General features: G+C 44.3%; 1 protein-coding gene and 1 pseudogene across 2 annotated transcripts; both read right to left on the bottom strand.

The window, feature by feature from the left end:
• Positions 1–1047: 1047 nt before the first annotated feature.
• LOC311488185 (low affinity immunoglobulin gamma Fc region receptor II-like) lies at positions 1048–14079 on the bottom strand (annotated as a pseudogene). The gene is made up of 6 exons: positions 13953–14079; positions 13380–13415; positions 1892–2155; positions 1567–1812; positions 1294–1491; positions 1048–1210 (listed from the first exon to the last, which is right to left on the bottom strand). The product of its transcript is annotated as a low affinity immunoglobulin gamma Fc region receptor II-like (transcript).
• On the bottom strand, positions 8163–10419 carry LOC311486116 (uncharacterized protein; the record flags this gene model as incomplete). The annotated part of the gene is made up of 3 exons (XM_084541878.1): positions 8163–8800; positions 8923–9619; positions 10326–10419. 3 exons carry the CDS (start codon positions 10417–10419, stop codon positions 8794–8796), a joined length of 798 nt encoding a protein of 265 aa, XP_084398004.1. The 3' UTR covers positions 8163–8793.
• Positions 14080–25519: the final 11440 nt, after the last annotated feature.

The following is a 25519-nucleotide window of genomic DNA, read 5'->3' as shown; positions in this document are numbered from 1 at the left end:
AGTATATTTGTGCACACAAATATACATCTTCTTCTTCTATACCCGTTTAGTCCTGTTAAGGGTCACGGGGGTCTGCTGGAGCCTATCCCAGCTGTCATCAGGTGAGAGGCAGGGGTACACCCTGGACAGGTCGCCAGTCCATCGCAGGGCTAACACAGAGACAGACAACCATTCACACTCACACGCACACCTACAGACAATTTAGAATCACCAATGAACCTAACCAGCATGTCTCTGGACGGTGGGAGGAAGCTGGAGAACCTGGAGAGAACCCACGCAGTTCTGTGTTGTCTGATGTCTGATGTCTGATGTTTTTTCATCTCACTTGTTTGAGACAGGCTATTTGATCCAATCACACAACATTTTACGTAAATATAAATATTTTCAATTGAAAACTAAAGTTATTACAGTAGACTAAGAAATGGCTGTAGCAAGCTTGTTACAGAGAGGTATGACCAATCAATATCCAACATTTATACATATTCATTTTATTTTTCATTTATTTTTTCTTAATGAATCACCTTTGAGTGGCTTTAATGTCCTTACAGGGCTGCAACCTTGAAACTAAAAGTCAAAAACATCAACCAAGGTCAGACGTACTGTTTAATCTGTCCGGTAGGGGGCATCGGAGCTACGCCTCAGGCTGATCAGTGGATTGTTTACATCTGGTGAGTCATATGGATCACGTGTAGTAGTGGGTGTGGTGATACTGTAGATGTTGGTTTCATCTCTATACATTAAGAACGTCTGTAGTTTTAGTGTGTAAAAGACACGACAGACGTTAATGTTTATTTCTGTTTATTCTTCGAGTCTTACAGATTAAATGGAGAAAGACTTAAGACGTAAAACTGAGGAAGAAAAAAAATCAAACCTGACAGTGAGCAAAGATCAACAGAATGTCTCACTCTGTCAGCCACAACAAAACCACACATGTACAAATACTTTCTATCTGATGACAGTTCTTTATTTACTCTGCAGTGACTCCAGCTCGATAAGGGGGTACAGAAGATGAATGAATGAATGAATGAATGAATGAATGAATGACTCCAGCTCAGCTACTAAGAAGACAGAAAGGAAGAAGAAGTCAAGATAACACCATCAGAGACTCAGAAGAGATGCTCAGTGGTGGCTACCACAACGTCATCAAAGTGGTCTCTCTGCTCCACCTGGGTGGGTGGTGATGTTGCCATGGAGACTCGGAGGTCATGTCCTGATAAATGAGGTAAACAAACATTTTTAAAGGAGGAAACAAGTATGATGAATAATCAACTGATAGATGATTCAGAGTGTTACCTGTTGATCTGTGTCGACATAAAGACACCATGAGGAGAGTGGAGATGAAGTATGGACAGAACACCACCAGGTGGCAGACCAGTCTGTGGACAAGGTGGAGGGAGGATGGCGGAGGCGCTGGTGGAGATGGTGGGGCACCAAATGTAGTTTGTGGAGCTAGAGCTTCTAAGTTAGATGGAGCTATGGTTGTAGGTTTCTCTGTAGAGAGAATCTCACCTGGTCAGATGAACATGTGGATGAAATAAGAGTTGAAATCAAAGTGAAGCTCCTCACCTGTGACAGTGATCCAGCTGGATGGAGACTCTCCATGACTGATGATGTTACACTTGTAGAGGCCTTCATCAGACCTGGTAACATGTTGGATGGTCATGTGACCTGTAGACTCAGTCCTGATCAAGGAGCCATCTTTATAGAAAGCAGCTGAGAGGATGGAGGGAGTGGTCTTTGTTTTACAGAGCAGAGTGACGTCATCTCCCTCCATCACAGGGAGGACAGGACTCTGCAGGATCACTGGTCCACCTCAACACAGAGACAAACTACAGCATTTCATCCATTTCCACACAGCTTCATCAATACTAACTCCACAGTCTGAGCTTACCAGAGACAGTGAGGTTGATGCTGTTACTGGTTGCTCCCTCTCTGGACTCACACCAGTAAACTCCACTGTCCCATGGGAAGATGTAGCTCATGTTACAGGAAGAACCAGCTGAGTCTCCCCAACCATCTCCACACTGAATCCTCTGTCGTTTGGTGGTGTTTCTCCTCAGAGTCCATCCAGCAGAGTTGTCGTCCTCCTCACAGCTCAGAGACACAGAGTCTCCTTTAAAGACCTGAGAGCTGCTGGGACTCACAGTCAGACGAGCTGGAAGGAAGGGGCAGGATGTATTACATATCCCGCCTCTCCTCGTCTGACTGTGTATTATGTATTATGTTCATTCATCCATCTTCTATACCCGCTTATTCCTGTTAAGGGTCATGGGGGGCTGGAGCCTATCCCAGCTGTCATTGGTCTAGAGGGGGGGTCCACCCTGGACAGGTCTCCAGTCTTTCACAGGGCTAACACAGAGAGACACTCACACCTACGGCCGATTTAGAATCACCAATGAACCTAACCAGCATGTCTTTGGACGGTGGGAGGAAGCTGGAGAACCTGGAGAGAACCCACCACACCCCTGCGCCTCCTTGTAGTATGTTCAATTTCCAGTAATTCAACACTGAACCAGAGCAGTGTTTTTTTTTTTTTTTTGACTGGTTGCTGTGTTTGAGCATAAGATGTAATGAGATTGACCGGGGAGCATTTAGTGGAGACCCCTGTCTGTGAGATCCTCACCTCCCACCTCCAGGAAAGCTTCTCATGACTGCTGGGGTAGCTAGAGATACAGAAATGGAGCAGCCCAACCTCAAGTTGTCTATTCTGGCTGTGGTCAGAAGGTCATTGACCCCTGTTGCTGCAGCAACCTAAAACCCAGTGATGGACACAAGTGGTGAAGGACACTGTTAAAAGATCAAGAAGGAGGCCTTTAAGGTTTTGTTGGTGGATGAAGGGAGATTGACAACCCAGTCCATAGGTGTTTAGTGAACCATGTCCCCCAGAGAACTCTGTGGGTGATACTGAGACAGGAGGTACCAGGACCATGCAGGTCTCATGTCCTTGTATCAGGAAAGTGAGCTGTGTCCATATCTTTAGCACTAAATCAAACATGGCTCATGCTGGCAGGTTAGAGGGAACATCTGAAATGCCACCTGACACTGACAAAATCTCAAAAGTAGAATAAAGTTGCCTGTACAACCTCTTGCTTACTCCATGAAGACACCAGAGGGGCCATGTGCAGCATGAAGCTTCTGAATTAAATACACAGCAACTGAGCTACAGCTTCAGTGTACGTTGGTTAATACATCTACAGTCAGTGAGTTTCATGCTATGAGAATAAGTTGACTAACCTTGGTTTGTTGTGCTGCACAGCAGACAGGTGTGAACTGAAGAGAAATGACACTTTGGTTAGTCTGAGGGTTCAGTTTCCTGTTCACATTCATCACTGAGATCAGAGGTTGAGGTTTTGAGGTTTGAAGTTATCTTTAGACAAATGTCAACATTGCAAGTATAAAAAATCATTTTCATAACTTCTTAAGTTCTGACCATGTTATGTCAATGTTTTGGAGAAACATTTCATTTCCAATTTTCATTTGGTGGATGTTAATCAACAACGAACTCTTTTTCTTTTTTTTAAATAAACAGTTTTTAAGGACTGTTGTTTTCTCTGCAGTGATGTTCTCACTCAGTGAGAAACAAAATAGTGGGACCTCAAAATGCTCCAGGTAACGTTCTCATAGACCTTAATGGAACACTAATCATAACCCTGTAGACACCAGAAACACAGTGTGAAAGCTCAACTACAATCAGATTTCATTGCAACAGAACAGCAGCAGACTTGTTCTCATCTCAACTGACACTAAACATTTCTGTCGAATCCTTCGTTGACTCATAAACACAGAGAGTGAACTTACAGAGCAGACACAGTAGAGAAGCTTCCTCCATCCTGCAGCCTGGTCATATTATATCAACACTCTGAGCAGGTCATAGTCACATCAAGTAAACCCCTCCTACTTCTTCTCACTGTCAGTGTGGTTTCCTCTCTGCTAACCATCATAAGGGGACATTTTTGTTTGTCATACTTAAACAGGTTAATAGGAACACAAAATAGAATATAAATCAAAACATGAATGTGTACATGTTATTTTCAGACATACAACGTAACCTTGATGGAAAATAAATTACAAGTTGAAAAGAAACTAGAAACAAGCTTGATATTTCTGCAGGTAGCAGTGGTTCAGCTCGGAGGAAATGAGCTGGAGGTGGTGTTGTTGAGGCCTTCTCTCTATTATAGTCACCGAATGAGGTGAGAGAAAAAAAAAAAAAAAAAACCTTGTGGATGAGCTGGTTCAGACTTGCTTTACTTACTTTTGTCTCCTCATCTACTTTCAAACAGTCGTGAGGTCCAGTCACAGCACAATAGAAAAACATAAGAATAAGAAAAACCTTTATTAGTCCCGCAATGGGGAAATTGCAGTTCACAACAGCTTACAGAAAGATGCAGAATAAAAAAATAGCAAGAGCAAAAAGGGTAGCTATAAAGATAAATAGCGAAACAGAATCAGGTAGAAATATTGCACAGAACGAGAGGATAAATAATAAATCTAACAAAACCGGTGACAAAGGGCAGCCCTGGCAGAGTCCAACCCTCCCTGATAACAGGTCTGACTTATTACCATCTACACGGAACAAACTCACACTCCTTTGGTACAGGAACTGAATGGCTCTTAGTAAAGGGCCCTCCACCCCATACTCCCGGAGCAACCCCCATAGGATGCTTCTAGGGACACAGTCGTAAGCTTTCTCCAGATTCACAAAACACATGTGGATGGTGAGAAAACTCCCATCTCCCCTCCAGCACCCTAGTGAGGGTAAAGAGCTGGTCAATGGTTCCACATCCAGGACGAAAACCACATTGTTCCTCCTCGATCTGAGGTTCAACAATCGACCGGACCCTCTTTTCCAGCACCCTGGCATAGACCTTACCGGTGAGGCTGAGGAGTGTGATCCCCCTATAGTTGGAACACACCCTCTGCTCCCCTTTTTTAAAGATGGGGACCACCACCCCAGAGAAGCGTGTCAGCCAGGACAGCCCTACAACATCCAGAGCCTTGAGATTCCCAGGGCGGATCTCATCCACTCCTGGAGCTCTGCCGCCGTGGAGCTGTTTCAGTGCTGGGTCTTCCTCCTGCAGCTCTGGCTGTGAATGTCTTGGATGGCTGGCAGCTCTGACCTGGTGATGTACTAGGCAGATTTTACCTCATTCTGCAGTGCCCTGCGTATGAGGGCAGTACAGCTGCAGTACCAGGTGGTGATGTTCCCAATCAGGATACTCCCGATGGTCTATCTGTAAAAGCCTCCTCAGACGTTGCAGGAAGAAGAGGTTCTATCTAGCTACCTTGATGATGCTGGCCGTGTGGCATGACCAGCTGAGATCCTCATTGATGTTGATCTCCAGGACCTGAAACAGCTGACTCTCTCCACTGCTACACCCTTGAGGTAGATGGGGGCGTGTCCTCCTCCCTAAAGCCTCCTGTAGTCTTCGATGATCCCCTTGGTCTTGTTAATGTTGAGCAGGAGGCTGCATAGTCCGTGAACCTGTTTGGCCTGTAGGCAAACTGTAGTGGGTCATGTTGTTGGCAGGCAGGAAGAGATGTGAGCTTTGATTGTCCTCTCAAAGCACTTCATTGTAGTGGAGGTGAGTGCTATTGAGTGAAATTTATTTAAGGAGCTCATATTTGGCTTTTTTTGGTTCAGGAATGATGGTTGTTTCCTTGAAACATGTGGGGACTATAGACCGATTGAGGGAAAGGTTGAAAATGTCTGTGAAGACATCTCCCAGTTCATTTGCACAAGCTTTGACTACACGGCCTAGGATGTTATCTGGTCCAGGGGCTTTATGTGCATTAATCTTTTTGAGGCTTTTGCACGCATTGGACCGTGTTACATGGAATGGGCAACTGTCCCGTTCCAGCAACACTTCCAGCTGGTGGTTGTTCTCAAAGCGAGATTTGCTTCTGTAGCTCTTTCTCTTGTAGTCTGTGATGGTCCTGAGCCCTATCCACATGTGTCTGCTGTCAGAGCCACTGTAACATGCCTCTATTTTGTCCCTGTATCGTCTTTTTGCAGATTTTACTGGACTTTCCTGTACTCATTGGGGTTACCGGTGTGCTGTCCGTGCTCGGAGCGCCCAGCGGACCGCACTGTTAACCCATGACTTCTGGTTGGGATATGTCTGTGTGGTCACTCTCGGTACAACATCATCGATGTATTTACTGATGTGTCCCATAATGTGCTTTGTGTACTCGCTGATGTTGTTGCCGGAAGCGGCTCGAAACACGTCCCAGTCCGTGGACCTGAAGCAGTCCCGCTCACGTTTTAGTCTCTATCTATAGTATGGTAGCAGCAGGACTGGGATAGGCTCTGATTTGCAGAGGGCCGGGCCGGTAAACATGTTCCACATATTGTCGCCATGGATTGTAAACTCCACATGTTGGTGGTATTTCGGCAGAACTCTCCTCAGGTTGGCTTTGATGAAGTTTCCTGTTGGTTGATCACCCTGTACAGCTCCTCCAGTGCCCATGTGGTGCCTGCTTGTAAGGGGAATAGAAACAACTCCCTGGGCAAGAATCGTTAGGTGTTCAAGATCAGGAGAGCAACCCGACGATATAGCTTTATTGTCCACACACCACCAGTTGTTCACCATAATGCAGACACCTCTCCCCTTGTTTTGACCAGACTCTTTCAGTGTAATGGCGGGATCTGTGGCTGAGGGGTCAAGCCACGTCTCAGTGAAAACAAAGGCGTTTCAGTGTCCCGATGGAAGGCCATTCTAGCTCTGAGTTCATTCAGTTTGTTTTCAAATGACTAAACATTTACTAGAAGGACACAAGGGAGGGAGTTGTCTACTCGTCAGCCTGACCAGGACCCCGGCTCTTTTCCCTCTTTTCCTCCACCGGGGTTTTCTAACAGGTAGTTCAGGTAAGTAAAGTCCAGTTAGAGTAAAGGCTGGTGCAGTGTTTCTACTTCCTGCTTCACTTTCAACAATGACGACTGACTGACATCGGGTCATACAAATGTTTGTATCTCTGAACCGCTTCAGTTAACCTTTCTCTATCTTTATTGAGCCAAAAAAATCAATTTGAAATTATGGAGATGAAGGAGCAGCCGGAATTACTAAAGTCGTAGAAATGGCATCAACATGCAGCTGAAGTATAATGCGTGGTTAAACTAAATGAAGATATGTAAAAATGATATTTCTGAAATACTTATATCGTCTTTGCTTTACAGTCTATGGTTTGAATCTTCTGCCAAAAAATAGTAGCTGACTACCAGGTGCTGTAAGCTTATTCTCCAACCTGCCTATGATTCCTCTTCTCAAACTGTCCTGTAACATCATTAGCTGTATGTTGTATTTCTGGCGCTCACAGCTTTGGGGTTTCTTGTCCTTATGGTGGGCTCATGGTGGCTTCAGTTTTGTTCTTAATCTACTCAAACACAGTAGACCATATACACACCCATAGCTTAGTGTTTTTTCAGAAGGTGGCTGAGAACAACAGGGCCAAGGTGCTGTGGGACTTCAGCTTCCAGACTGACAAACAGGTCCTGGCTAACCAACCGGACATAGTGGTGGTAGACAAAGAGCAGAAGAAGGCGGTGGTGATAGATGTGGCGATACCAGCAGACGCCAACATCAGAGAGAAGGAACACGAGAAAGTTGAAAAGTACCAAGGGTTGAAAGAACAGCTGGAGCAGATGTGGAAGGTCAAGGCGAGTGTGGTCCCCATGGTAGTAGGAGCACTCGGGGCAGTGACCCCCAAACTGGGGGAGTGGCTCCAACAGATCCCAGGAACAATATCAGAAGCCTCAGTCTAGAAGAGCGCAGTCCTAGGAACAGCTAAGATACTGCGCAGAACCCTCAAACTCCCAGGCCTCTGGTAGAGGACCCGAGCTTGAGGATGACACAGATACAGTACCACCCCAAGAGGGTGAGAGGGACGTTTTTTAATATATAAAACACCAACACACATCCAGCAGATCAGACTCACCCAGCATCCTCTGGACACATGTTCCTTCCATTCTGCAGCTGACCGAAATGAGACCAGCAGCAGTTTGACAGACTCTAAAAGCCTGTGACTTCCTCTTTACACTACCTGTCAGAAGACCAGTTAACGCCTTGACATGAGAATAGAAGATAACAAATCACATGATCACAGAAACACTGACAGACAAGAGGCTTGTTTATATTGATTTATTGTATGATATCATGTATATACACTCCATGTCATTTTATTTATTTGATAGGGACAGTGCACTTTAATGACCATCTTTTCAGACAGCAACAGATGTAAATATACCGGATTATAGCAGCAATGCTAATTTGCAGTTCTGCAGACAGGACAACAAATCACAATAAGAGCACATCACAAGACAGTACATTACTAAAAAGACAAAAGTCAATGGTTACAAGACCGGTTTGCTTTAAACCACTGCTAGAGGTGAGTTCTGAAGGTATGTAATGTGGGACACCTTATGGAGAGATGTCATCAGAGTTTATTTATTCATGTTACAGGTGTGTTCTCGAGAGACTGAATCAAAGCCTTGATAACGAAGAAACTGTTTCAAGACTACAGTGGTTGATGGGACACATACTATGAACTGGACATAGATCTGCATAAAGACCAAGACTCAATGTCCAGTCAGAGAGTTCACTAATTAATATGATACCAGCCAACATGAAAGTGTAATGAACCAAGTATTCATTTTAAAAGGTCATCTGTTCATGACTGACACAACAGCTCTGGACCACTGAGACATTTTAATGCTCTGTGGTAACATCATCACCATCATCATCCAATAATACCTGCTCAGCCAAGGTGGGTGGGGCTGTAACCATGGAGACGGTCAGGTCAGTTCCTTTAGTGATGAAAAGTAGATAATTTATCAGCTGTCAGTACATGAAGAGTTCAGACAAGCAGCTGTCAATCATACACTGGTTGATGGTGAGAGTTAGTGAGGTCAGTGATTCAGAGTGTTACCTGCTGGTCTGTGTCAACATAAAGACACCATGAGGAGAGTAGAGATGAAGTATGGACAGAACATCACCAGGTGGCAGAGCAGACTGAGGACAAGGTGGAGGGAGGATGCTGGAGAGGATGGGGCACCAGATGTTGGTGGGGTGTGACTTGAAGGCAGAGTTCTGGAGGTGGATGGGGCTGTGGTTGTAGGTGTGGACATAGATGTGGGCGGAGCTGTGGTTGTAGGTGTGGTCATAGATGTGGGCGGAGCTGTGGTTGTAGGTGTGGTCATAGCGGTGGGCGGAGCTGTGGTTGTAGGTGTGGTCATAGATGTGGATCGAGCTGTGGTTGTAGGTGTGGTCATAGATGTGGGCGGAGCTGTGGTTGTAGGTGTGGTCATAGATGTGGGCCGAGCTGTGGTTGTAGGTGTGGTCATAGATGTGGGCCGAGCTGTGGTTGTAGGTGTGGTCATAGATGTGGGCCGAGCTGTAGTTGTAGGTGTGGTCATAGATGTAGGCGAAGCTGTGTTTGTAGATGTGGTCATAGATGTGGGCCGAGCTGTGGTTGTAGGTGTGGTCATAGCTGTGGGCGGATCTGTGGTTGTAGGTGTGGTCATAGCTGTGGGCGGAGCTGTGGTTGTAGGTGTGGTCATAGCTGTGGGCGGAGCTGTGGTTGTAGGTGTGGTCATAGCTGTGGTCATAGCTGTGGGCGGTCTGAGCTTACCAGAGACAGTGAGGTTGATGCTGTTACTGGTTGCTCCCTCTCTGGACTCACACCAGTAAACTCCACTGTCCCATGGGAAGGTGTAGCTGATGGTACAGGAAGAACCAACTGGTTCTCCCCACCCATCTCCACACTGAATCCTCTGTCGTTTGGTGGTGTTTCTCCTCAGAGTCCATCCAGCAGAGCTGTCGTCATCCTCACAGCTCAGAGACATAGAGTCTCCTTTAAAGACCTGAGAGCTGCTGGGACTCACAGTCAGACGAGCTGGGAAGAAGAGGAAAGAGTTACAGTATGTACAACTCTATGACTTATAATGTTCTTATGATACAATCATCAATGATCATGATGCCAACAGATGGAAATCTTTAGATGTTTTTATTCCATAAAAATGAAATGATTCTATCAAATTGTGTAAATGTTGGTGATGTACTTTGTAATAGTACGTACAGTATATTGTATATATTGTATTGGATATGCAGTATGTATTGGCCTGGGACTTCTCCGTCTTGCCACCACGTCATCGGACTGCTCCGCTACATCCCAACCCGCAAGGAGGCGTCGGAAGCGGTGTGAGAGGAAACAGAAGCAGGGTAAGTGCGGAGGCATCCGGGCTAGGCTAGCTGCTAGCCCACACAGAGCCGCGATACCGTCTCTCTTCCTGGCCAACGTACGCTCCATAGACAACAAAATGGACCACATACAGCTCCTGAGATCCATGCGGCACGATGTGAGGGACTGCTGTGTTTTCGTCTTCACGGAATCCTGGCTAAATGACAACGTGCCGGACTCCGCCATCCAGCTAGCCGGGCTAACGTGCTACCGAGCCGACAGAGTCTTTACGGCAGGAGGTAAGAGTCGCGGCAGGGGAGTGTGTGTTTACATCAGCGATGCTTGGTGCCGGGATGCTGCTGTCGTATATAAACACTGCTCTCCAGTGGCAGAGTTTATTATCATCAAGTGCCGTCCCTTCTACCTACCGAGGGAATTCACATCTATTCTACTCGTTGCTGTTTACATCCCCCCCTCGGCAAATAGCAGCGATAGGAGCGAGGCACTTAACAAACTCTATCAGGCAATCAGTGAACAACAGACAGCGCATCCTGATGGATTTCCCGTCATAGCTGGAGATTTCAACCACCTAGATTTAAAGGTTTCTTTACCCAAACTTCACCAACATGTGGTCTTTCCAACCAGAGGAGTCAACACACTGGATCTCGTGTACACAGTCTGCAAGGGGGCATACAAGGCATCCCCCTCCCCCACCTAGGTCTCTCTGATCACATCTCCATCATGCTGAGACCAGCATACAGACCTAGAGTGAGAACCATCAGGCCTACACAAAAGGATGTACGGGTGTGGCCAGAGGAGGCCTCCTTCGCTCTCAAGGACTGCTTCAACACAACAGACTGGGATGTCTTCAAACAAGCAGCTTCCCACGATGACCACACAGACATAGAGGAGTACACAGAGACTGTCACAGCATACATTGCAAAATGTATAGATGATGTCACCCACAGAAAAACCATCACTGTTCGTGCTAACCAGAAACCATGTCTGACAGGAGAGGTCCACAGGCTCCTGAGGGCTCGAGATGCAGCCTTTAAGGCTGGTGACACCGCAGAGCTAGCAACAGCCAGAGCCAACCTGTCACGCGGAATCAGGGAATCCAAACGACAGTACAGCAGTAAAATATCTGGACACTTCAGCGACACAAGAGACGCCCAGTCTCTCTGGCGTGGCATCCAAACCCTCACAGATTATAAACCCCCACCACAGACCTGTGAGAGCGACATCACACTGCTGAACAGCCTCAATGACTTCTACGGCCGCTTTGACACACACAACAGCACACCGGCTCAGAAGTCCCCACTCCCACCGAACGAGCAGGACCTGTGTCTGGCCCCAGCCAGTGTGAAGAGGACCCTCTCCAGGATCAACCCACAGAAGGCAGCCAGACCAGACAACATTCCAGGCCGTGTTCTAAGGGACTGTGCCGAGGAGCTCAAAGATGTCCTCACCGATATCTTTAACATCTCTCTGAGCCAAGCTGTTGTCCCCAAGTGCTTCAAAGCCGCCACTATAATCCCAGTCCCAAAGACCCCTAACCCATCCAGCCAGAATGACTATCGGCCCATAGCCCTGACCTCCACCATCATGAAGTGCTTCGAGCGGTTGGTCATGCAGAACATAAAATCCATCCTCCCTCCCTCCCATGACCCGTACCAGTTCACGTACAGGCCAAACAGGTCCACGGAGGATGCTATCTCCACTGCTCTCCATCCAGCACTCACCCACCTGGACTTAAAGAACTCACATGTAAGAATGCTGTCCTTAGACTTTAGTTCAGCATTTAACACAATCATTCCCCAGCAACTTATACCAAAACTGAGCCACCTCGGATAGAAAACCTCCGTCTGCAACTGGGTTCTGGACTTTCTCTCAGGGAGGCCACAAACCGTGCGGGTTGGCAGCAACACCTCAAAGACCATCACGCTGAGCACAGGAGCTCCACAAGGGTGTGTGCTCAGCCTGCTGCTCTTCACCCTGCTAACCCACGACTGTGTTCCAACCTACAGCACCAACCACATCATCAAGTTTGCGGATGACACACCTGTGGTGGGCCTCATCACCAACAACGATGAAGCCAACTACAGAAGAGAGGTGAGCCTACTGGTGCAGTGGTGTAAGGACAACAATCTCATCCTCAATGTGGAGAAAACAAAAGAGATTGTTGTCGACTTCAGGAGAGGTCACCCCCAGCATCCCCCGCTGACCATCGAAGGTGCTGCTGTGGAGAGGGTGAGGAGCACCAAGTTCCTGGGGGTGCACATCTCAGAAGACCTTTCCTGGACTAATAACACAACATCACTAGCCAAGAGGGCTCAAAAATGCCTCTACTTTCTCCGGAAACTACGAAGAGCACAAGTTCCGCCCTCCATCATGTGTTCTTTCTACCGGGGCACCATTGAGAGTGTCCTCACCGGCTGCATCACTGTGTGGTGCGGAGGCTGAACTGCCTCCTGCCGAAAGACCCTGCAACTCATAGTGAACTCAGCCAGCAAGATCATCGGTGCCCCCCTGCCCTCCCTCACAGACATTTTCCACACCCGCCTCACTCTCAGAGCCACCAGCATTGCCAGTGACCCCTCCTACCCCCTACATCCCCTCTTCAGTCTCCTGCCATCAGGAAAAAGGTACCGGAGCCTCCGGGCCCGCTCCACCAGACTGCTGAACAGCTTCGTCCATCAGGCTGTCAGGGTGCTGAACTCTGCCCATCCCCCCCGCCTCATGCCCCCTGCCGGACCATAACCCACCCATCACACAGGGACTCTACCTCACCTGCCTTCTGACGGCAATCTGCACCTTACTGCACCTTTGCACATTTAAAAAATCCAAACAGTAACTATACATTGCACTGTTGTACATAGGAATTTCTATTTTCTATTTATTCACTATATTTATATTATATACAGAATGTTTACATAGCAACTGTTTCACTGCCAACTCTACCCACTTTAGGTCTATTTAGATTTTTGTTTTTATTTTATTTATTATTATGTGAGAAAGAGAGAGAAACGTTTTTTCGATTTTTCTGTATGTTGTGAAGGTATTGAGAAATTGACAATAAAGAAATCTTGAATCTTGAATCTTGAATATACCATGACCTGGATGACTGAGAACCTTAACGGACACTTTAGTAGATTATCTGCTGTTTTCTACAGTCATTCAGTTTCAGTGAGAATAAGTTGACTAACCTTGGTTTGTTGTGCTGAACAGCAGAGATGTTAGAACTGAAGAGAAATGACACTCGGGTTAGTTTGAGGTTTCTCATCACAGATGTGCATCACCTGCATGCCTGCAGAACAGCTGCAACAGCTTCCTGTTGACGTCTGTCACTAAGATCAGAGATCAATGCAGCACTGTTTGTTTCCTGCTGTTCTCTTACATGATGTTTTAAAGTAGATAAACATTACAGGTATAAATATCTAACAGAGAGTTTATCTAATAATAATGTTCCCAACATGTTCTGATTTACAATATTCATTTAATTGATGTTAATCACGTCAAAGAACAGAACAGTGTTTTCTTTCTTTTTAAACTCAAACTTTTTAAGGTGGTTGTTTTCTGAACAGTAATGTTCTCATTCACTCAGAAACAACATCAAAACACCATCCTCGTGAATATTATTGGAACCAAAACCTTCACACAGGAACATGTGAGAATGAATTTCATTAGACGACAGAACAGCAGCAGACGTGTTCTAATCTAGAATGAGACTAAAGGTTTCTGTTAAATCTAGAGTCATGACATGAACAGAGTGAACTTACAGAGCAGACACAGTAGAGATGTTTCCTCCATCATGTCTTTAGATCATTTCATTGTCACTTCAAGTAAAAGCCTCCTCGTGTCTTTGTCAGCACTGTGGTTTCCTCTCTGTTTCTTTGAACGTTGAACTTCAACACGTTGACAGGAAGACAAACGGATGTCTTCAGCTTCAAGTTGTTGTATGAAGGAGATTCAGAGGAAGGAGGTGAGCAGTGGGTGTGTCTGGGAGCTTCTGTTTGAGATGTGGCCAGAAAGATGATGAATAAACTGTACAGTTGATCTGGTTCAGACTGGCTTCCATAGCTCATTTACACCATGGATAGAGTTTCCATGATCTGATGTGATTCTGGAAATGTACGGAGCTGGGCCCAACCTTTTTTCCTTGAAGCCCCCCTTGCCTGTGTCCAAGACAAGCCAGGCCCCCCCAACCCCGACCCGCATACACGCACTAAAAGAATAAAATGATTAATTAAAAACTTTTATTTGCAAAAATAAACAACAGTTGTAGGTTTTTGCTCTTATTCTCCTTGTTTTACAGTGTATATAGATACATTTCTTCTTTTTGTGTCATCAGGTGTGTCACACATAAACACACACACAGTTTAATTTTTGACCAGAATAGGCCTACCAGAGAACAGAACAGGCCTACCTCATTACAACAGAATGATAATGATTCATTGTAAAAACATATCCAGGGCTTAAAGTATTCCGGCACCGTCTCGGATCTCCGGCGTGAGGCACTTGACTGCGATGAAAAAAAATAAAAAAAAATAAAAACTTGTTGATTTGACCAATGGAATGAGAGGAAATCAGCTTCTTTGCTCCTAACCAAACTAATATTACTAGCCAATCATAAGTAGGGTGGGGGCGGGTCCTGGAAAATCTTACCTGAGATCAGCTGCAGTTGATGCTGCATTCAGGACTTGGGGATAAAACGAGCTCTGAGTTGTGAAAAATTAATTGAACAGCGTCAAACTCGGAAATAACAGGTCAGAAATAACACGTCTTTTTCCAAAATAAGCATAAATTGCTGCCGCATATGTTTTGTGTTCAGCAAATTGTGACAACATCCCAAACTTATTTTTTCTCCTCCGAGTTAACCTGTAGCTTGAACGCTGACTTATCGGTTACTTCTGAGTTGTCTTGAACGCAGCAGACACAACGCAGTAGTCCAGTGGCGGTTCTACATTGAATTGCGCCCCGGGCGAGACCACCACCGAGCTGTAATCATACAGAGAGAACATAGCTATCTTTCCTTTTTCTGTCCATCTCTGCGTTTATCTGACACTCGACAATCAACAGATTTCCATCCTCCAACGCTGTCACTCACGACCAGAAGTCAAGACTAAACCAATTCACCTTGGTGACCACATAATTACCTATTTTTATTTGGCTATTTCACACAATTCATAAAAACAAAAACGTGCAGGAATTATAGATTAGATTAGATTATACTTTATTTATCCCACAACGGGGAAATTCACCTGTTACAGCAGCAGAAAGTGTAATATACACCACGGAAATTGAAAAATAGAAAGGCAGAAACACAATAACAAGGAAAAATTCAACAATCAACAAAGGAATAAGACACAAATATACAAACAGTACTGGTTATAAAAAGCAGCCTGATGTGGGGAAGTTATAGGAGAGTATTGCAAAGTATAGTAATCATGGTATGAATAAAAAAATATTGTAAGAAACAGTTACAGTGCAATGTAGCATGATTTCAGGTAATGCAGGTGTTGTAAAGCCTGATAGTGGTCGGGATGAAGGACTTGCGGAACCTCTCCTTCTTACACCGAGGGTGTAACAGTCTGCTGCTGAAGGAGCTAGTCAGGGACCCTACAGTGTCGTGTAGGGGGTGAGAGGTGTTATTCATGATGGATGTCAGCTTAGCTAACATCCTTCTCTCCCCCACTTCCTCTACAGAGTCCAGAGGACAGTCCAGGACAGAGCTGGCTCTCCTGATCAGTCTGTTGAGCCTGCTCCTGTCCCTGTCCGTGCTACCCCCTCAGCATAGAAGATAGCTGAGGCTACCACAGAGTCATAAAAGGTCTTTAAGAGGGTCCTGCAGACACCGAAGGACCTCAGTCTCCTCAGCAGGTGGAGGCGACTCTGGCCCTTCTTGTAGAGGGCCTGGGTGTTAACAGACCGGTCCAGTTTATTGTTTAGATGAACACCCAGGAATCTGTAGCTGTCCAACACCTCTATGTCCGATCCTTGGATGTTCATCGGTGTGAAAGGAGATGCTTTCCTCTGGAAGTTAACAATCATCTCCTTAGTCTTGCTGGTGTTAAGCTGAAGCTGATTAAGCTCACTCCAGCTAACAAAGTCCCTGATGACCGTCCTGTATTCCAGATCGGTCCCCTCTGAAACACAGCCAACGACGACTGTGTCATCAGAGAACTTCTGGACGTGGCAATGTGAGGTGTTGTGGGTGAAGTCCGATGTGTAGAGAGTGAAGAGGAAAGGGGAGAGCACCGTACCCTGAGGGGCACCTGTGCTGCAGAGCACCACGTCAGACACACAGTGCTGAAGCCTCACATACTGTGGTCTGTTGGTGAGGTATAGGCCTGTATTTATTATATTATGAATGGAATGTGCAATACATGGAAGAAAGTCAAGGTGTGACTGACTTTAGCCCTTTTATACAGTGGACCCCCCCCCCTCGTCCGTTCCCTCCTCTTTCCTTTTCTCACACACAGCTTCTGTGCACAGCACCTTCTCAGCAGCAGGGACGCCTGCAGCTGCAGGGGGCGCCAATATGCCAATTCCCCACACAGATATGACAGATAATAGAAAACCATGTAGCGGCGCAGATTTATTTGTTTATTTATTTATTTATTTTTTCCAAGTGCTCATGCCGCCCCCCTTGTGTCATGACAAAATGCCGCCCCGGGCGACTGGCCGGTTCGCCCATGCCTAAAACCGCCACTGCAGTAGTCGAAAGATGGAGAATAAATTCATGAAGCCAGGGGAAGACATCCAAACTGATAAATGATTTAAAAATAAATGGCGCTGGGCGATGATAAAAGAAAGAGGCGGAGACGGCAAAGGTGGCAGAAATTAAGAGAGCCAGGTGCTTGCTGCCATCTCTGGCACCCCCCAGTGGGGGGCGTGGACCCCAGGTTGGGAACCACTGCTCCAACCTACAGTGTCACAACTCCTTTAAATGCTCTCAACAGTTTTCATGACACAGTCTTTGATAAACTCACCCTCCATAAAACGTTTGAGATGTTCAGTGATTGTCATGGCAACGTCTTACCTTGGTTTGCTGGTATTTTCATCTGACTCCTGGGCCCACATCAAGATGTGCTGTTGTGAGGCCAGACAAGCCTCCGGGGTCACGTCATGATAGCATGTTTTGTCTGATAATGTCTCTTTGCATCTTTACGCATGGCAACAGTCTCTTGACAAATGAGGGCAAGGCCGGTTTTTGCTATGGGCAATGTGGGTGACCGCCTCATTGTCACGTCAACTCGCTGCTGAGAGTCATACAGGTTGTGTGTGTGTCAGAAGAGGCAAAGGGGGGGGGGGGGGGGGATAGACTGATCCCAAGACACACAACACAAACTGCTTCAGATAAACTGTATTTCATTTCTAAAATTAACACAGACCCATATACCTACATGGAATTAATTGGGTTATGTGAAAAATGAAAAAATAAAAAATAAAAATAAATCTGTTCAGTCTCTCAGGGTACTCCAGCTTCCTCCCACCGTCCAAAGACATGCTGGTTAGGTTCATTGGTGATTCTAAATTGGCCGTAGGTGTGAATGTGAGTGTGAATGGTTGTCCGTCTCTGTGTTAGCCCTGTGATGGACTGGTGACCTGTCCAGGGTGTACCCCTGCCTCTCGCCCGATGACAGCTGGGATAGGCTCCAGCAGACCCCCGTGACCCTTAACAGGAATAACCGGGTATAGAAAATGAATGAATGAATGAATCTGTTCAGTCATCTACGTCAGTGTTTTTCAACCACTGTGCCGCGGCACACTAGTGTGCCGTGAGAGATCGTCAGGTGTGCCGTGGGAAATTATCCAATTTCACCTAATTGGTCTAAAAAACATGTTTTGAAAACGAATTAACTATTACCTGCGAATAATATACCATTGTTAAGTGTCTGTGTATATATATCTGTCTGTGTATCAGAGGTTGCGCTAGCCTTTTTCATTGTCGGTCATTTTGACTGACAGCGCCATAAAAATCCTGTCATAATCTGTTTTTACCTGTCACTTTAATTTTTTAAGATGATAATAAAGACATATCCAATAGCATTTAATTTTCATTAACGTTTAATTAACTTTAAGTACTTTTTTCAGAACAGTATTGACTTTAATGGTAAACAACGACAACAACAACAAAAGTTTCGGCTGCCGACAGTCAATTCCATTTTGGTAGCCGTAGCTGCATAGACATAGACCATTGACTGTATATACTAGACGTAGACTATGGTTAGCCGAGCTCTGACGTGTGCATCAGTGTAATCGGTGTACCAGGAAATCGTGCACCGACAAAAGTTCCGTGATGTTTGGAACTCAAACTGTGATGAGGGACAAGAGCCAATTAATAAGGTCACTCGCCACCAAGTGGTCAGGGGTGTGAATTGCAATCTGTCAAAATGATGGATGGCCTTCAGAGTTTTCCGTCACATTTAAAAAAAAAAACGGTCAATGACGGAAAATATTCGGTTAACGCGACCCCTGCTGAGTATATATATAAGACCTTTTTCTTTGTGTTTATTTGATTTCTTTTCAAGACAATTTGACAAGAATGACTTTAAATTGTTAATATAGGCTACGGAGTTTTATTTTTTTAACGTTTTCGGTTGGTGGTGTGCCTTGGGATTTTTTCAATGAAAAAAATGTACCTTGGCTCAAGAAAGGTTGAAAAACACTGATCTACGTGACTCACGTAACTCCGGTTGATTGACGGGCGAACGGACGTTGTTGGCAAAAGGTAATGAAAAAGTTAATGATGTCTTCATCTTCATCTTCATCATGGATCAAAGTAAAAGACCAAAGAAGCATCAGGTAATCAGTTCAGAAAAACAAGAAAAGAAGAAGAGGAGAAACAGGCAAAAGATAAAGGTCTGCAGATTTCTATGAGTGACGTGACAGTAGCCTATAGGCTATTTATTAGCCTCTTGCTAATATGTTGCTATTAGCTACAGAAGACGACTGTATTTGGTTTTTAGTTTTGCTGAACTAGCAACTATTAGAATTGAGGCATCATGTCATGCAACTTATTTCACCCATAGGCAACCACAGGAGCTTCTCTCTGGACTTGCCATCATCAGCATCAATTATACAGTTGCAACAGATTTCGTATGATGATGTAATTGATGGTTTTGCATCAAACAAGGCTAGAAAAGTCATGTTTTAGATTGCACTTCACATCTGCTACAATCTGAGCACTGAATTCAGATTATGTTAATTATCTGGGATGGTTCGTCCAGGGCGTAAATCTAGCAGGACCGCCTCTGAATGAGGGAAACACAGCTGTTTTGGTTTTCTGTAAAAAAAAAACAAACAAAACAAATACTGCAACTTCAGAACAGCACAACAGACACATGCACACTCTCCTCTGACTAGTCGGTGCTGTTTGTCTGGACATGTTTCATTTCTGGTTCTTTCTGGATAGAGACGTCATGTGACAGAAACCTCGAACATGTTGCAAACCACTGCAACAACCACAACAGCAACGTAGAGAGCTTCCAAATGAATGAAGAGCATGTAAAGTGTATATTTGACATTAGTATATTAATGATTAAACTCCAACACTGTATGAAGGAGCGTCTCTTTACTTTCTGTTTGTAGTGACTCAATTCTTTATGGTTTGATTATTGCCCGTCGCTCCACCTCCATCGCTCCACCTCCATCGCTCCACTTCCTGGTTGATTGAGCGCTAGTGGCTGAAAGACAGATGAGTCGTCACCGTCAGAGACTGTCAGTTTTATTTCAGGTTTATTTCAGGTTTATTTCAGGTTTCTTTCAACCTCCCACTGAATGTGATCTCACACAGTCAGGTTGATAGACTGAAGTCAGGAAACAGAGGAGGAAGAAGAAGACAAGATGGCTGCTGGAACATCAGCGTCTCTCTGCATGACTTTACTGAGCGTCGTCCTGTCTGTCTCTGCTGGTGAGTTGAAACCAAAGCGTCTTTAGCTCTGACATGTTCATAAGACAACGTAGAGTCTGACTGGATCTAGAAGATCTGATCAACCACATGTTCTACAGCAGCTCCAACATTAGTAGTCATCATTTTACTACATCAACTTCCTCTCTATTATTTCCTCTAATGCTCTTTAGTTTATCCTTCGTCTTGTCTTCCTGTTTACTGCTCACCGTCTGTTTTAACTGCTTAGAAAACACAATGTGTTACATGATGCCATCATTCTGTGTTACATATTTTAGACAACTTTGTTGGGCCTGGGTACTAAGGCACTCAATATTGGGGTTTGGCTATCATGAATAATTAATAATAACCAAAAATAATTATTTATTATTAAATAATTGGATCTGAATTACTAGATCACCTCGGGGCACCACCCTTCTTAGGAAGGGAAAAGATAGCCGATCAATCAAAACAGTCTCATAAATTATATTAAATTGTCAATTTGGATTTCTGATTAATAATTAACTTAATAACTATAACCAAAATCACCACGTTAACAACTAGTTAAAGTTGAAGGAATTTGGAGTTCTTGACAGTGTAGAGGTTGGCAACATTCACTCTTGCACAATATTAAACAGACAACAGGTATGTTTAAAAGACATTTATTACAAGAATAAAAGTAAACATACAATCTAACTACAGTGTACTCTATGCAGGTGTGTGTGTGTGTGTGTGTGTGTGTGTGTGTGTGTGTGTGTGTGTGTGTGTGTCAAGATGGCCGCTGGTTGTGGGTGTGTCAAGATGGCCGCTGGGGCCTTGAGGTCTTGAACACAAAGGAAACAAGATGGCTGCTGAGTAGGGACACTCAGGCCATGTGCTGGCTGAATGCCTTCGTGGAATGTGATAAGAGGTGCCAGGTTAGAGAAAGGATGGTTAGTTTAGCATGCAAGAGACCCTGAGTCTATGTGTTGCATAATCTAAACTAACATCGAATCACAATACTCAAACAACTCAATAAAAACAAACATCACATCAAATCAAAGTTCTATGCTTAGCTTAGCTTAGCTTGACTAGGCCCAGGTCATACTACCAGATTTGGTGGAAAAGTCAATTTCTGGTGTGTTGCTCCTGAAGCTGGCGGTTCCTGATGGAAGGCCAAACTGGGAAAAGTTGTAGTCCTTGTTGTGTGTTCCTGATGGCAGACGTTGGAGGGAAACCGGCCGCTCCTTGAACTCCTTTGAAGTGGCTTGTTAGCAGCTCGGTGCTAACTAGCCGTGTGGCTCCTGTTGTTTGGGAGTTTAGCCTGCAAACCTTCTGTTTGTTGGCTAAAAGAGCTGGTGGAGATTCCTCAGCAGGATCTCGCTTCGTTGCTGTAAGGAGAACAGGCCTGGAGTAGTTGCTCTTTGTTAGCAGACTACCTGGCACCCAGCTGCAGCCGAGCAGCTGGGGGTCTCCACGTGGAGGTGTGGAGTTGTAGAGAGTAAGAGGGTAAGAGAGAGAACACAGGCCAAACAGCGCATTTTATATGACCTGCTACTGTCGGCCAGTGAACTGCTGGGTCAGTTTTCACACCTGGAGGATTGTGGGACTTGAGGTTTCCAGTCCTTCTCTTTGTTTCCAAGACATGTGGTTAACTTGGTTATGCATGGTGAGCTTCCATAACTCACCACCAGGTTCAGGTCCCAACAACTTCATTCCAAGTCATGACCAAGTGTGAAACTTCTTTTACTCCTGTATTTATGAAAATCAACCTCATTGACATGAAATGATGAGTTATTAGGGAGAACCACTGACTGGTACATGTCAGACATTAGTCAGGACCCTCAGGTCTAAACTGACTGATGCCATTGTTCATAAAGAAGAGAACAAACAAGTAGAATTAGAAAAACTCCTTCTTTGACCTTTGACCTTCTTTAGAACATAATCAACACAGAAAAACAGAGAGAATGTGTGTGTGTGTGTTCATTGTGCTGGAGAGCAATAGTGTGACCTGTAGCAGTACTAAATACAGGTATAACCAGGTCCAGTTGAGCCTGGAAGAAAACAGGAGGGTTAAACTAGCCCAGACAATCACAGCATGGTTCTCCATGGTGTAGGATAATGGTACCAGGTTAGAAAAGTGGATGGTGATTGTTAGGGAGGAATTTGTGGTGATGCCGATAAAGAAGTACCAGAATCCTATATGTCTTATGCCTGAAGGAGTTTATTTAGGCTCGAACGAGGCGAACAGAAGCTTCATCATCACAACATAAGTGCATGAGTCCACCTCAATTCTTAGGGACAAACAGTAAAGCTCAGATTCTTATACTAGGAAGGTTGGTAGAGGCAGCAAACGGGATATGTGTTAACATCCAAATGGCTATTGTACATAAACATGAAGATAAAGATTCACACCAGCTGTAGACAGCCAGACAGTGAGATTGCAGACGCCAAAGAGGGACCATGGCCTTGGCATGTTCAGAGAGGAAATATGGCAGATAACTGACCCCAACAGTAGAGAAGAGAAATTATTCTCAGTGATGGTGAAGAATGTTCTTCTGCTGAGGTTTTCTCAGTTACATCCTCACAGATGCCTTGCTGTAGATGATCTGTGATGATACCATTGTATCTGGAGTACAAAGTTGCATCCATAAATAGTCTCCTCTTGAGGCCTTCAAACCATCTTTTTGCAACTCTGAAGTTGTCTGCCAACACTGGTTTGTCATGTCGCCATGGTAACTCTGCTTGATAGTGACCACTTTTGTAAGTTACAGTCTCTTCAAATTTCTGTAGAGCCTTAATTTCTGCTGGGCTCTGGGTCTTTTCATTGACAATGCCCAGTGACTCCACCTCCCAGGAAGCATGTAACTGTTCTGAGAATTTTGTGTCCTCTTCAAGGCTGATGTGCTTGCAACTAGTGTTGGTTACACTGGATGACGAAATAGGCCCCTGCAGAGCCCACCCAAAGCTGCTTTCTATGGCCACAAGTGATTCTGAGATTCTCTGGACCTTGCCAGATACCACTTGCCAGTAATAATCAGCTCCTATAAGCAGTGAAAGTTCTGGATCATCAGGACCATCCTGTGGAAAATCAGCCAGCTGCAGACCCCTTCTCTTTAGCTCCCCTTGGATGGGTTCGCTTTTAATCTATTGTCAAAGAAAAATATTTACAAAAGATGGTCACTGACCAGAGCCTGTATCTGTGTCTCTATATGTTGTGAGCAGACAAGTACTGTAGTATAAGTAGTAGTGATACTAGCTGAGGATGCCCAGGTGATTGGAGTCAGTGATCCTGTCTCAGTTCCTCAGAGGAAGTCAGTCTGATGATGGAGGTCAGAGGACAGAGCAGCTCCATGTGTTTGCTGCATCATCAATCCTTGTTGGATCTTCTTCCATGAACTTATTGTTTTACTTGAATCTACCAGCTCATGATTTCTCTTGGTTCTATTCATTTAGTTTGTTCATTTGTTCATCCTCCTCTCAGCAAACATTCTGAAGCCTTCTCTATTGAACTGATTTATTGAAAGTGGTTTATTCAAAAGTCTGATTAACTGAATCACCATCAAACATTCTGCTCTGTCTTGTTTCCTTCAGGACAGACAATCATCAGAGCTGAACCTGGACAGACTGTCTCTCTACCATGTAAAGCTCTGAACAATCATCCTGTCATAGTCGTAGAGTGGAGAAGAACTGACCTGAAGGAAGAATATGTTCAGATACAACATACCAGCATCCATCTTATAAGAACCGAGTGGATCTACAGGACAGACAGATGAAGGATGGAGACGTGTCTCTGATTCTGAACAATGTGAAGATAGAGGACAGAGGAACATACGAGTGTCGTGTTGTTCAGAAAAAAATCAAACCACAGGAAGAGACGCTTTTTGGACTCTGACCCCATCAGCACCATCAGACTGGAAGTAGTTCCAGGTGAGTGAGTAGAGTTGAGTTTGTGTCTTTGTCTCTGATCAGAGTTGAAGCTGCTTTCTGGTTGTTGATGTGAGAGAGAAAGATCTCAGATCAGATGTTTGACTTTTAGAAAGATGTTGTTGATGAGACTTTCTAGAAAACAGCTGGTCTGAGTGATGTGATCAGAGTGCAGTAGATAATGTCTGACAGCAGTTTGTTCTTCACTCATCAGCTACCTCACACCTCACACCTGATTCTGTCTGCAGGTCACACAGCTGAACACCAGGAGGACGGAGGAGACAAGGATGGATCTGTTGGTCTGATAGTTGGTCTGATAGTTGCTGGTGTTGTTGTTGGTGTTGGTGGTTTTCTGATCTCCAGAAGATGTAGACATCGATACCAGCCTTCTCCTGAACAATCAGCTGATCCTCAGCAGCTTTAAATGTCTCCGATCAGTTTCCAGCTGAACTCTGAGTGTCCTGCTGCTGTTTCTTGAGGACAGACAGGAGTTAACAATGCTGGACATCCAGCAGACATGAGCAACCCACTGTAGCAGCTGACCTCCACCACTCAGCAAACAGCAGGACTGTATCCACAGAGGAAGGACTCAGTGGAAGCTCAAGTCATAGAAACAATCAATCTTCCCCTTAGCAAAAAGTAGTATACTTGAAGTTCATTTTATTAAGTATACTTGAGTATAAGTATAGTAAGTATACTACAGACCATGTACTTGTAGTGTACTAGAAAGTATACAAATTTAATACTTCTTTGGACTAAATTGGAATGTTTTTAAGTTTATAAAAGTATACTTTAAGTATAGTACTAAAATGTGGACTAGAAGTATATACCTAGTAGTACGCTAGTAGTATATAGATGAGTGTACTTGTTGTATACTTGAAAGTGCCCTTTCATAAACTTAAAAATGTTCCAATTCAGTCCGAACAAGTATTAAATTAGTATACTTTCTAGTACACTACAAGTACATGGTCTGTAGTATACTTGCTATACGTATACTTATACTCAAGCATACTTAATAAACTTCAAGTATACTACTTTTTGCTAAGGGTAAGTATGAACTTCTAAAATTACTAAAACTGAAAAACACTATTGTTTGCTATTTTACTAGTTTACTTGTCGTTATACTATAAGTATACTTGTAAGTTTGCTTAGCATATTACTTGTAGCATACTATTTTTACACTTGAAATACACTTCTTAAAGTATTCAAAGTTAACCCATACCATGTGTACACTAGACTGCAATGTATTTACAAAATCACAAGACAGAATGTTGAGAACAAGTTTGATATATTTATAGAACATTTTAAAACATACAAATACCTGCTTAACTCATTAAAGATGTGCATTTCAAAAACAAAGAGCTTCTATGAAATCAACTCCTTCTTTGCTGAAAAATGAAAAAGTTCACATTTACATGTAAAAATATAAACCAAACAGTGTCTCTAACTGAGAACTGAAGTCCTTCCTTGTCATAAAAAGATAAAAGAAAAGTGCACGTCTTTGGAACCAAAAATAAATAATGTTACTTTTACAACTTCTTTTCAGCT

The sequence above is a fragment of the Chelon labrosus genome (assembly GCF_963514085.1).
Source record: "Chelon labrosus genome assembly, chromosome: 1".
Lineage (NCBI taxonomy): Eukaryota > Metazoa > Chordata > Actinopteri > Mugiliformes > Mugilidae > Chelon > Chelon labrosus.
Note: the sequence above shows the minus strand (reverse complement) of the source record. Positions and strands in the feature narration are given on the sequence as shown.